Source organism: Sceloporus occidentalis, unplaced genomic scaffold, assembly GCF_023333645.1.
Source record: "Sceloporus occidentalis isolate IW3139 unplaced genomic scaffold, rSceOcc1.0.p SCAF_7, whole genome shotgun sequence".
In the NCBI taxonomy this organism is placed as follows: Eukaryota; Metazoa; Chordata; class Lepidosauria; order Squamata; family Phrynosomatidae; genus Sceloporus; species Sceloporus occidentalis.
In genome coordinates this window covers 6,770,760-6,783,821 of record NW_028316987.1, presented here as the reverse complement: position 1 = coordinate 6,783,821, position 13,062 = coordinate 6,770,760, and the positions used below count along the sequence as shown (strand labels likewise).

At 42.1% G+C, this 13,062-nt stretch overlaps 1 protein-coding gene across 3 annotated transcripts in view; it reads right to left on the bottom strand.

Moving 5' to 3' along the window:
- ARHGAP23 (Rho GTPase activating protein 23) overlaps positions 1-13,062 on the bottom strand; it is a 228,789-nt gene that overhangs the window by 116,993 nt on the left and 98,734 nt on the right. Inside the window, exon 1 of one of the 3 annotated variants that reach the window (XM_089531788.1) lies at positions 229-1,169. The exons of the other annotated variants lie outside the window; for them this stretch is intronic. Coding sequence (XP_089387914.1) covers positions 229-252 — 24 coding nt within the window. The 5' untranslated portion in view covers positions 253-1,169. Of the gene's footprint in view, positions 1-228; positions 1,170-13,062 lie in introns of those variants that run through there. 3 annotated transcript variants of the gene reach the window in all.

Sequence of the window (13,062 nt, the reverse complement as noted above, 5' to 3'; positions counted from 1 at the left end):
ACCCCTGAAATGGGGGCACACCCTCAACATTTTGCTTCCATCCTTCTCTGATGAACTATAGAAATGGGTGGAGAGGATTTCAGGCATCATCTGAAAATGAAGCTCCCCATGCACACACCAGCACAATAGCCTGCCTAAAGAGAAGAGGAAAGGCTTTTCAGTGATAAAAAGAAAATCAAGGCAAATCAGCCAGACAATACACATAGATTCACACATAAAAACACGTACCCCACTCGGACAAAGGAACACCATGTCAGACAACTCAGGATCTCCACACTCGCTGCTTTTCCATAATCCTCTCCTGCGCCTTCACTCCACCCCAGGGGAAGCCTCCCACCCAAACATAAACAGCTGCTCTAGTGGTAATAACCTGGGTGAAAATGTGAAGAGTTCCCCTCGCAAAACTACAGATGGTGCCTTCACAACTAACAAGCATTAGCATTCCCTCGAGAAGGCACAGGGTACACACACGTTCCTACTGTTTAATAATTTATCCTTGGTCTATTTACATAATTACACCATCAGGCTAGAAAAGATATAGCTAGCCTTTTCAAATCATTGCTAAATAAATAAATAAATCCAACCATGCCACCATCCCTCTTTGCCCTCCTTTTCAAGTTCCCTTTTTGCCACACATCACTAGCCAAGTCTCTCGGGCTCTTTTTCTGACCCACAGCACCCACCGTCTCTTTTATCTATATTTAGAAATGTTCCTTTTTCAATTACAAATCCCAGAAACCCAATGGTCATGCTGGCTGGTGGATTCTGGTAATTGCAGTCCCCAAATATTAACTTTTCCAAGCTCTGCTTCTTTCTCATCCAATCTCCTTCCTTTCTTTTTTAAATTATCCTTCTTGCTCTTGACTCTAATCCCCACAGCCCTCTGTCCACCTTTCCTGGGTCTCTGAGCATCTCGGCCTGCTGTTTACACTGCACTGTTCTCCCTTATGGATGCTCACTCTGACATAGCTTATCCATATCCATCCCTACATTTTGTACTCATTTTCCCATTTCCACAAGCCATCTTCTTTGCCAACAGAACACAGTCCCACTTGTCTATGCCCTCCCTACACAGTCAGCTAAAATCGGCATTGTAAAATAAAAACGGAGAGACCATGTTGTGTAGTGGAAAACATATTGGACTTAGAAATGGGTGAGATAAGGGCATCTTCATAAAAGTCATTATACAGCAGCACCAAAATTTACGCCCATCTGTGCTGCAATACTACCAGGTCAACAAGTCTTGTACTTTTACCACTAGTAGCCAAGGATGTGGTAGTGAATGCAGACAAATGTACCACCTGATATTAAAAGTGGGCACGAGTATTCCTAAACACATGCATACATACTGGCAGAAATATTGGCAGGATTGGTCGAGGGATTTTCATTTTTCAGTGGGAGCAGTAAAAACAAGTCCACCCTGAATTTAGGATGCGACATTTAGGAATAGCGTTACTGTGGGAAAGAAAGGGGAAAGGGAAAGCTGTTTTTATACCAAGTGAAAATTGTAGCCATTACATGTTTTATATTTGAATTAGAGACACAGAAAAATGTACATATAAATATTGTATATATTTAAGCGTCATTTGTGAAAACAGCCCAAGAGTGGGAAGTACAAGCCAGCCACCTGGTGCTTAAACCCAGTCAAGAAAATAGTAACGGCGGCAGTCAGTGCCTCACAGCCTGTGGAAACCATAAAAGGCCTGATGTTTATCATTCCTTGAGCCCAATTAAAAATGGAGAAAATGGCATGTTTGAGGACCCTGGGTAATTACAACATGCTATATTTTACCACAACAGACAATTCAGTCTGCAACCAAGCAGCCCCCAAGGCAGTCGCCATTTGTGCCACATCAGCTGGTCTGCCTCAGCCTAAAGGACGCCAAGAACCATGCCAGTAAAATTATACTGGTATTTTAGGGGAGGGTATATATGTAATTGGTGGGGGGGGGGGGGTACAATGCTATTCTCCACCCCCAAATAGCTTTGTTGACGTTCCTAACAGCACAGACTGAGAGACAGGGAAACAGAGTTGGCAAATGAAAAAAGAAAAGTGCAGTTCAGAGAACATCTAAAATTGCCCAGGTCCAGGGAGGTGTTAAAATGTGGCTGCCCTAGGACAGGAGGAAGAGGAGGAGAGAAGATGTGAAGTCTTATAGCAAGTTGGGATAAGTATACTAAGAAGGGGTGCTTTGATTGTGTATTCCTGCATGGCAGGGTCTCTTCCAACTCTATGAATCTATGCAAGGAAGATAAAGCAACAAGAAATGTGAACATGGAGCTGGGATCAACCACGGTGTCTGGTCTGCAGGAATGCTGAGAGATATGCCAAACACAGCTCCTTTTATATCTTCATAAAGAGGCACCTTTGCTAGTGTTTCTAATGACTACAATTACATGCTGGGCTAAAAAAAATGTTTCAAAGTTGCCAAACAACATCAAAGTGTAGACAGTGAATTCAATGGAGAACAAGTGTGGAGGATATTAAAGTCTTCATCTGTCAATGGCTTTTCCCTAAAGCAAAATTTCTGGTTCTGCTGTATATACATGGCTATGAGGAAAAGCAGCTTTGGAGAAATGTTCTAAGTAGAGAAGCAAAGAGAGGTTAGGTACTGGACCCTTCCCTGTATGTTTACTTTCTCCTAGTGTAGAGTGGGAATACATTTGCTGGGCAGGATCCCCATAAAAACGGGAAAAGTGAAAAAGACACAAATTTACAAAATGCTTTCTTTTTACCTGAGAAAACACCAGTCCTCCAGTGTAACTCTATGGTCAATGTCTGGCAGAATCGAAATTGAAAGGCCTAGCGATTCCTAGAGGGGATGCTTTGATTTGGATTTCCTGCATGGCAGGGGGTTGGTCTGGATGGCCCTTGTGGTCTCTTCCAACTCTACTATTCTATGATTCTATGAGACCAAATTGCTCAAATCCATGAATGATCAAACCTTCAAAAGTCAAAGCTGCAAATGTGGAGAGATGACTGTAATTTATTTCATGTTTAAAGCCTGGCCTAGATTAAAATGAGATGGGGAGGGGAAAAAGTTGTGCATAAAAATGAACAACAGGGAGGGACCCATCACCCCTTCCCTTTCTACCAACCACTGCTATCATGTACCCCAACCCTTTGCAGCTGTTTAATGGTGACCTACATCCTAAGATGAGGCTGTTTTACAGTGTATGTTTTAGCCCCTGACCTCTAACATGATCTGAATTTTGTAGATACAGTGGAAGAGGAATATGGATAAAGTAGAAACAACTCAATATGCAGGATATAAGCAAGACCAAGTTGTGGGAAGAGTGAGCAGAGCAAACTGAGTTTGGAAAACCAAAAGCTGTCACTACAACTGTTCTTTTAAAAGGTATGAGCAATATAATTAAGTAAGCTTTGCTACTCTTAACATAACACATAACCTTCTGCCCCTAAATCCAGAGGTTTCTTCTTCCTGCCAAACAACCTTTTGGTTTTCTTTAACTTAAACTTCCAATAACTTTAAATCGTCCATAACACCTACGTCAAAAAACAACTTGAAGGCACAGAACAACAAAAAACTCCTACTACTAGGCATCTGGAATGTTAAGAGCATCACAGTAAGTCAGTCAATGAAAGAGTGAGTTTGTGTTCAACTACAAACAGCAATTTTACAGTATACTATACTTGAAATACTTGACAATAATAGCAAGGGGTAATGCAATTATTGCCTATCTCTAACAATGAACAAAATGAAGTCACACCAATGCATCTAGAATAAAAAGACTATGTTCATTTTAACCTAGATTTACGTTCCTGTATTGTAGATTCTTGTTCTTTTCTTCCACTGTCCTCAGGGGTAAAAGAGAGTAATTGTCCTCGGTCCCCTTTGTGGCTTTTAAAGATTAGAATGATGCTCTTACATCTTCCTTCAATTTTCTTTTATCCTGGCTCAACATAACACATAAATCGCTCGTTCACCCTTTTCTTATCCAGCTTGGTGCTTTAAACCTTTGCTATTTTTCTGCCAGTCTGGCATGTTTTATTCAAGATGACTTCCATCCCTTTTAAAAATACAGATTTTTTTAAACTAGTTTAAGTATTCCCAATATTGTGATGTCCACTGGTAATCTGGGGTTGGAGTTGCTGCTCACATAAATACAGCATCTGGCTGAAGTCTATTTCCTCTTCAAGATCTTAGACAATTTATGTGCTAAGCAATCCTACTTTATTAATACATATCTTCAAAATGAATCCAACTTATGATTGCCCTATCCTAAGGTTTTCTTGGTGAGATGTATTCAACATTTTGCTATTGCCTTCCTCTAAGGCTGAGAGTACATGTCTTGCTCAAGATAACTCAGTGGGTTTGAATGGCTGAGTTGGGATTCAAATCCCTGTCTTTTTAGAGTCCTATTCCAACAATCAAACCACTATACCACATTGGCTCCTTGCATAAGTTCTTCTAATAACTATCTTGGTATTTTATCCTGTATAGAAATCCTCTTTAACCTTCTAAAAAAGAAGTTGATGAGCTTAAGAAAGGCCTACTCATACAGTAATTAAATTGGTGCTTGTGAAAGACTCAAGACTCAACTGGAGTCTTTGTGGGGCAGCTAAGACTACTTCACTTCTCCTGCCCTTTTCTTATGTGGGCCTAAGTCCGGAAATACATATTCACCTTGCATTTGAATTTATCCTTAATTAAGCTACTGAGCACTCATGCAAATTGCCAAATAGAATAAGGCAAGGATGTGCAAATGTATATGATTTACACTGCGTCACATAATGAATCATGGATAAAGTCAAGAATGGGAATCTGGAAATTCCAGAACACTTTTGCCTCACAGCAAACAGCAAAGAGAATCCAAGGAATTTCATGCTGATTTCTTTTTTTTTTCATTACTGATAATTCCTTAATGACACTTTGCAGTCAGTAAGTAGTAAGGCAATGACACTCTGAAGTAACATGTAACTTTAATTCTGATACTGCACTCTTGTGAGCCACCCTACTAGCTTCTCAAACTGAAGGCCATGTGCATGTTTTAATGATAAATAAATAGTAATGAAAAGGAATAAGTACCTGTGCAATCAGAAGCATATGATCCTCTGTGGCCCCATTCCCACTGGGCTATAAAGCAAATCAAGAATCTGATTATAGGGACATCGGTTCCCATTTGAACTCGCGTTCGATCCTTGTTTAAGGAAAATCTTTCCTAGTTGAATTCACATTCGATCCTACTTTGATCGATTTCTCCAGTGAAAACCCGAATCAGTGATGGATAACCCAGGTTATACTGACTGCACTTTTCCAGCTTTTTTTTTTCTTTGCAGCTGTCGTGTCGGATCTGGACCAAACTAATGGGAACGATGGGTGTCTGAATCGGTAATTTTGGAGGGGAGGAGCAATGTTCAAGGGGCTGTCCTGGGGAGTGTCACCCGCTCTGTTCTCTTTCCTGCATTCCCAGCACCATTTTCCCTCGTTTGCGTAGCCTTTCTCCCAGTGGAGTGGGAAGCAGGGCAAGGTGATCATGTAGATATTTTTTTTAAAAAAAAATTAAGCTTTTGATCGCCTAGGTGCTCTGTCAGGTGTCCAATCATTGCAAATTGCTCCATTGGCCTCCAAACGCAGTAAGCGCATGACGCCCCCTGCCAACCCCCCCCCCGCCCGCTCCACATAGATCAATATGTGAGGAGACCCACTTTTTCCTTTTTCTGTTTTTGCTGAGCACCTAAGCACCTCAGTGCTCCTGCGTCTGGGTGGCAATCACAATGACACCTAGCCGGCCAGGTGCTCAAACACTTCAGCAATCCCATGGGTCAAGAAAAACCGAGTCCATTTGCTCCCTTTTGTAATGGGAATGATGGATGTGATTCGAATATGACTTGGGAACTCACTCCAAGTCTGACTCGCAGCAAGATTTGTCACTTTATCGCCCAGTGGGAATGGGGCCTGTGATAGCTAAGACAAGATTGGTAAGCTTAGCTCCCATGTAGGACCAAACTACTAGGGAAAGAAGCAAGCAAGTGGTCTTAAAATCCCTGGAACATGATAGACATGGTAGAACACAGCTTCTGCCTTCCATGCAACTTTGCTGATGGCCTCTGTGTACAAACTTGCATCTTCTGAAGCTCTGCGGTGCATCCAAATCGCACTTCAGCGTTCTGCAAGTGTGAGACAACAAAACGTTTTAGGTCCAAAACACACTGCAGAAATAATCCAGTTCAAGGCCATCTTAACTGCCCTGGCTCAATGCTAGAGAATCCTGGGAACTATGGTTTACTGTAGCACCAGAGTTCTCTGACAGAAAGGCTAAATGTCTTGCAACACTACAGTTCCCAGAATTCCCTAGCATTGAGACAGGACAGTTAAAGCGGTCTCAAACTGGATTATTTCTGCTGTGTTTTGGACCTTAGTCTCAGCCTGAGTGCTCACATCTACCTCTTGACAATTAATGAAAGCCATGCCCCAAGCAAAGAGACAGCAGGCATATATATGTTATCCAAAAATCTTAGGAGACTATTGCCAGATCGTTTTCATACCTAACCTGAAGTCTATTAAAATAAGAGATGAACAAAAGGACTAGATATCCTTGTGTGTTTTTATGTGCCTTCAGGTCACCTGTTGACTCATTGCAATTCCATGAATTTCATAGGGTTTTCTTAGGCAAGAAATACTCAGAGGTGGCTTAGTTCCATCCTCTGACATATAGCCTACAGCGTGTGGTATTCTTAGTGGTCCAGAAATGCATCCAGACATTCCATAGAATATAGGTGCAACCATCCAGCCATCATAGAAGATCTGATTTATTACAGAGTTTCCCACATTTCTGTGTAGTTTAAAGGAAATTAAAGGCCAATTAGCTTCTGAACCAACCCTGATTGAGTGGGAAAAGAGCCATTTAGAAGTCTTTTCTAGCACATTCTGTAGTTTGTTTTTAAAGCTAGATGACATCAGCTCCTGGAATTTTCTTGATAACTGCAGCTCATGTTCAAGAAGGAAAGAAATGGCAGCTAGCCACAAAACAATAAAAGAAAAAGAAGGAAAATGGGCACCCATAATTGCAAGGAGCATTCGCTGTGGAACAAATAAACGTGGGGCACATTGGTCATTCCACAAATATCATAGGAATTTACTTTCAAGATTCTGCAGCTGTATGGATAAGGATGTCAGACTTGACTGTCTTTGTTGTTGTTGTTCTTATTTTAATCTCACCTTGAAAACTGGTGCAAGATACAGGAGGGAGCCATACAGCAATAAAAAAGAGAAGTTAAGGTGAGGCTCAGAAGTTTCAAGGAAAATCTTGTTAATGAAGAATGGGGACATCAGTGACAAGGAGGGGGGGTGAGGCAGAGCAGGCATAGGGAGGCGAAGATTCAGGAGTTTGAAAATGTGGCCAAGGAGAGTGACGCTGCATCTCAAGTGGCTCAAATTGTCAGGACTGACACTGAAGAATTCGGAATTCTTCTCCAACTCCATCCACAGTAAGCCCCCAAACCCTGCCTTGCTTGTTCTTAGACGTTTGCCCATTAGCACTTCAGAATTTGGTCTTTTCCAAGTCTTTAGTTAATGCCAAGTGAAAGTGTGAAAAGAGGAACACAGGAATGGCACAGGCAGCACTGGATAGAGAAAGAAGATTGTCTTGCAGGGCTGTCTGGGAAGATGATAAGATGACCCTAAAAGGCATGAAAATAACTGATTTTGCTATTTTAAAAGAATCACACTCTAAAATGCCTAATCATCATCATCACCATCATCCACCAAACCAGGTCAATAGCTTAAAAATTCAAGTGACACAGTTCCAAGTGGCCGGGGCTACACAGTATACTTTCGCTTTCCGTGAATGCCACCCAGTTTTTAACAGATATCCTGAACTGGCTCTCTGGGAAAGCAGTCAGCACTGACTTCCCCTCTAGCTCCTAGGCTGACAGATCCCTGAGCTCAAAAGCACGGATAAAATAAAATAAATCTAACTCTCCCTGAGCCTGCCTTCCAATGTTCCCTTTCTGTTCCTGGCCCCGAGGTCATACTCCATGCGCATTTTGTCTGCTCTGCAGTTTGCTTCCTATTGTCAACTGACCAAGCGGCCCTCGGAAAGAGACGGCGGATGCACTGCAAGCCAAGCACGCAGATTAAAACTTTTTTTGCATGGGCAGCCTCTTGTTCATTCATTCATATTGAATGGCAGAAGCTCCAGACAACAGGAAACAAAAGATCTGCAGAGGAAGTACAGATGCAGGGCAAAATGTAGAGGATTTCTGAGTCCCCATAGGCTCTCCTCCTTTCATACCAGCTCAAAAACTAAACATCATTTCGTAATTAGGCTTTTAACCGCACATCTGTATCATAAATAGTAACAATAATAATCTGTTATTGACTTTTGCACTACATCATAGTGTGTTGCCTGCTCCAGGAGTTAATGTAAGAGAAATGGATAGGTCACTGCCCCAGTTTTAGATCTGACCAGGGGTGATAACAAAGGGAAAGGGAACAAAGGAAGAATAACCCCTCACCAAAAATGGCTTTTATATATGTATTTGATGTAGGCACATGTCACAGAAAGCTAACAAAAAATATTTCATATTTTGCAAATGATAAACACCCAGGCATTTCCCAAAGCACTGGAGGGAGATTCATCCAGTAAGATGTCTTCTGAGGCATGCAGCATGATAAATGCATGCTTTTAATCAGAGCTTGGGCTTCTTGGCTGTCAGCTCCCAGAATCCCTCTGCCATCATGGACAGTATCCATGCTGGCTAAGAGATTCTGGGAATAAGTGGCCAAAAACCTGACATTTCTAATCTCTGCTGTTAACATATCAAACCAGATTTGCATATAAGTACTCATTTACAGCCACAATACTTCTACGCAGGTGAGTGGAGTGGTGGAGGTGGGACAGAAGGCTCTGTCCAGATGAAGGATGGCTCTTGCTCCTTGCCTACTACAGAGATCCAATAGGCTGGCTGATCCTCCTCAGCCAGGCTCCAGCAATATGCTAACGTTATAAGCCATCATGAAACATCTCATTTGTAATACATATGATTCAGGTACCATATATAGTTGACTCTAAGTCAAACTGACGTTTATGTCGAGGGCAGGTTTAGGGGCCAAAATTATGGATTTTGATATAACCCATGGGTAAGTCAATGATAAAACTTAGGGTCATGGAACAAAGAATGAAGGAAAGGAAAATGATGTCACAGCAAGCTGCTATTTTCCCACTTAGACATTCAAAAAGGCCAGAAGCGGCACTCCCACAGAGAGAGTAGAGGTGGCTGGTGCTTCTTTTAGGTCCTCACAGGATGGACTAACCTAGGCCTGTTACAGACAGCCAAAATAAAGCTGCTTCGAGTCACAGTGGAGGTATGGTGTTTCAATGATGCATGCGTCCTAAAAGTCCAGAAGTTGCACCAAAGCCACGCTCCAGCCCTAAGGACTGGAGTGTGGCTTTGGTGTGGCTTCTGGATTCTTAGGACGCATGCATCATTGAAACACCATACCTCCACTGTGACTCGAAGCAGCTTTATTTTGGCTGTCTGTAACAGGCCCTAATCATCTTTTGTCACTCTATTCAGAGAAGGGGATGATTCCTATTTTGATCAGTGATGGCAAACCGAGTGCACAAACTCAAAGGTTCTCCCACACTGGGTATCACCCGGTGCTGGGCAACAGGACATCCAGGGGATGGGACTTCCATCTTCTGAGGTGAGACCTCTGGGTGTGGGACTTCCCTGGAGACAGTTGAAGGCCCGAGAGGACAGGGGAAGAAGAGAAACAGGTGCGTGCCTGTTCCTCTTCCTCCCTCCCACCCTCTTGGGCTTTCAACTGTCTCTCCAGAGACAACTGAAGGCCCAGGATAGTTGGGAAGACATTCTTCACCATCCTCCATGTGCTCTCAAAAATGGCTTCATGTGCCATCTCTGGCACATGTGCCAAAGGTTCGCCACCACAGGTACAGTACTTACATAGAGCCATTGGTAATTCGAACCCGATTTTTTGGGGTGATTTTTTTTTTTACTTTCTAGGCTTATACATGAGTATATATAACATATACTAAAAGCACAGCATATGAAACAGGCTGTAGCTCTCTACAGTATGTATCCCAGCCCAAATAAGTTCCTGGCCCTGCCCTCCCACCTGTCTCAAACACACCATCCTGCCTGCCACTCCCAAACAACCTGTGTACCTATCCATGCACACCAGGTAGGGAGCAATATATCTACACACACACACACACACACACACACACACTTAAACATTTTCCTGATTGAGCACCTGAAATAATCCTTTCAAGCACTTCCGAAATAAAAATAAAAAGTGACTGCTTTGGTGTTGCTGTTACACTATAAGTAGTCTGTTGGAGTAATGACAGAACTCCACACCATTTGAAAGTGTAGCCAGCTCAGTGTATACGTGGCTCCAGTCACCACTCCCTTATCACAGTGGCTACTCCCCTCACAAAGAACCTATTGTAATTTATGTTAACCACTCTGTAGCACTGTAAAATGTGGTTACTTGAGGGTAAGGGGAATGGTGTTTAACATTGGCCATGAATAGAGTATTGCCACTCATGAATACCAAACAAACTAAATTAGTATGCTAAAAAAGGAAAGAGAACAGACTCCATGTTAAAAGGGAAGATGCATAACCCTGCCCTTGAAGTATTTGTTCACATCCAGATTAGGACTTCTTCCAAGAATGCCCCATCTACCCAAAAAGAAGGGCAACCTTCTGTCTAAAATGCAGTGCCAAGGAGAATTCTTGAATATCCTTCCATGGCATATGTTCCTTCCTGTGAGAGAAAAAGTTGGAATTACACTTTTTGAGAAGGAGCTAGAGCACAGTGGGAGAGCATATGAACATTGATGGTCTCAGGATCAGTCCTTGACACTGTGCTTTTTAAAAAGAGGGTCACATGAGAAACATATGAAATGAGTGACCTCTTTTTGCTGGAGACCTGGGAGCGCTGCTGCCAGTCAGAGGAGACTGTGCTGGGTTAGATGGACTGACGGTTTAATTTGGCATAAGGGAACAAACTAATTCTGGTACATAGACCAAGTGTGCACAAGCCAAAAAGGTCTTCCAGTACCTCCTGCAAAAATGGCAAACAGAGAATTGGTATAGTTATTCCAAAGATCTTTTTTCTGTCATAGTAGAAAAGGGATGGGATATCCTAGATCAGTCCTGTAGTGATCCAAAAGACATAGGATGGTAAAAAGCTACAGTTACCATTAACCACAAGAAGTCATCAAAATCCCTCCATAAGCGATTCCCGCTTCTACATCTGATGTAAGTCCTAAGTAATAGATAAATATCAATCTTTGCTGTTGTTGTTGCATGCCTTTCAATTGTTTCCAACTTATGACAATCCTATGACAAACCTAATATTGGGTTTTCGTGGCAAAATTTGTTGAAAAGAAGTTTGCCATTGCCTACCCCTGAGGATGAGAATATGTGACTTACCCAAGGTCACCCAATGGGTTTCACAGCCAAGCTGGGAATCAAACCCTGGTCTCCAGAGTTATAGTCCAACACTCAAACCGCTATGCCACTCGGGCAATGTACCATACTCCTATGGTCTACTGTAAATGTAGACAACCTGTGGCCTTAAACATAATTTCAAAATCCCTCCAAATATTCTCAGTTCAGAACTCTGGAAGGTGGGAGCTATTCTAAAATGTACCTTAGCTGGCCACTGGAAAGAGGAAAAAGCAGAAGGGAGAAATAGAGAGCAGCAAAAAGAGAAGCGCTCTCACATGTTTACCCCTGCCAATGGCAGGATGAAAGCCTTGACAGATTATCCTGTGAGGGAATGCAGCACCCAAAAATAAAAGGATTCTGAAGCTATGGTCTAACAAGTCATATTACCTGGAATGATAGGAACTATAGTCCTACACATCTGGGAGTTGAGGAAGGCTGGCTGGCTAGCTGAAATTAATATCTACTTACCATACATGTCTCTTGTATCAATCTTTCAAACGAAACCACATGTAGAATACTTAATATACTAAACCCATTTTATCCTTGCCTTCTTCGTCTATTGTTTCTCTTGTGTCTATGCTTCGATTGTTAACCCCACTGGTATAGGAACCTGACCTCTCATTCTTGGTAAAGGCCTGTGTACATAGATGGCGCTATGTAACAATCAATCAACATTCATTGCCCTTAATACAAAGAAGTCACATGTTCTGTCGAAGTCAATGAACACATTAGCATGGATAAAAGAGTAATAATATTATCTATTATTCTAAGGTCCAGCCTTCCATAGTATGTTGAGGATTTATATTTTTGTAACACCTGAACAATGTATTGTGTTGTATTGAACACATTTCCAAACTGCCTCTCACTAAAGGGTTGGGGGAACCTCTTGCTTACTGTGCTGCATCTGATTCTGATCTTGTACCCTAATGGCATCCCTGATCTCAAGTAGTCCATCTTGATTATTCCACCTACTGCAGGGATCCAAAGAATGCTGCAAGGATACAACAAGAAGGATACAAACAGCAGATTTCTTATAAGATGTCCCACTGAAAGAAAACTAATTTCACTGGTGACTTGCAAAACCGTAAAGACTCTCTCCTTCTCGACTAACACTTTTCTCTCTCCTTCTGAACTAACACTTGGTGATAAGGTTAAAAAATTCTTAATGAAGAAAGGTGATTGAGCTTGCTTCACAAAACTCTTGGAAATATACTTCATCTAACTGAATCTCTTGAGCAAAAGGAGAGAGGCAAACATATCCGGGATCAGTGTTGCTTTCAGGTTGTGACAGGCCCTGGGGCAATATGCTCTCATTTAAAGCCCTCTGTCTTCGAGTAGCTCCATGCCATTGCTGCTACCCATTAACTGATCCTATCCTCTGGGCCTCATCCACTAGAAAAAGAGAAGAGGATAGGTGGAGCTTCTTCCTCCCTGTCACTGCTAACTTGCTTAAGCAGGTCAATAGGCAGTATGGCAAGGATTAGCAGTAAACTCAGGGAGCAACAGGGGATGGCAATATGCCTCCTCCTGCAGAGATGATGCTGACTCCTAAAAATCTAACTCCAAACGCTACCTTGGAGATGACACCTCCCTTGAGTATTTTATTTAAAAG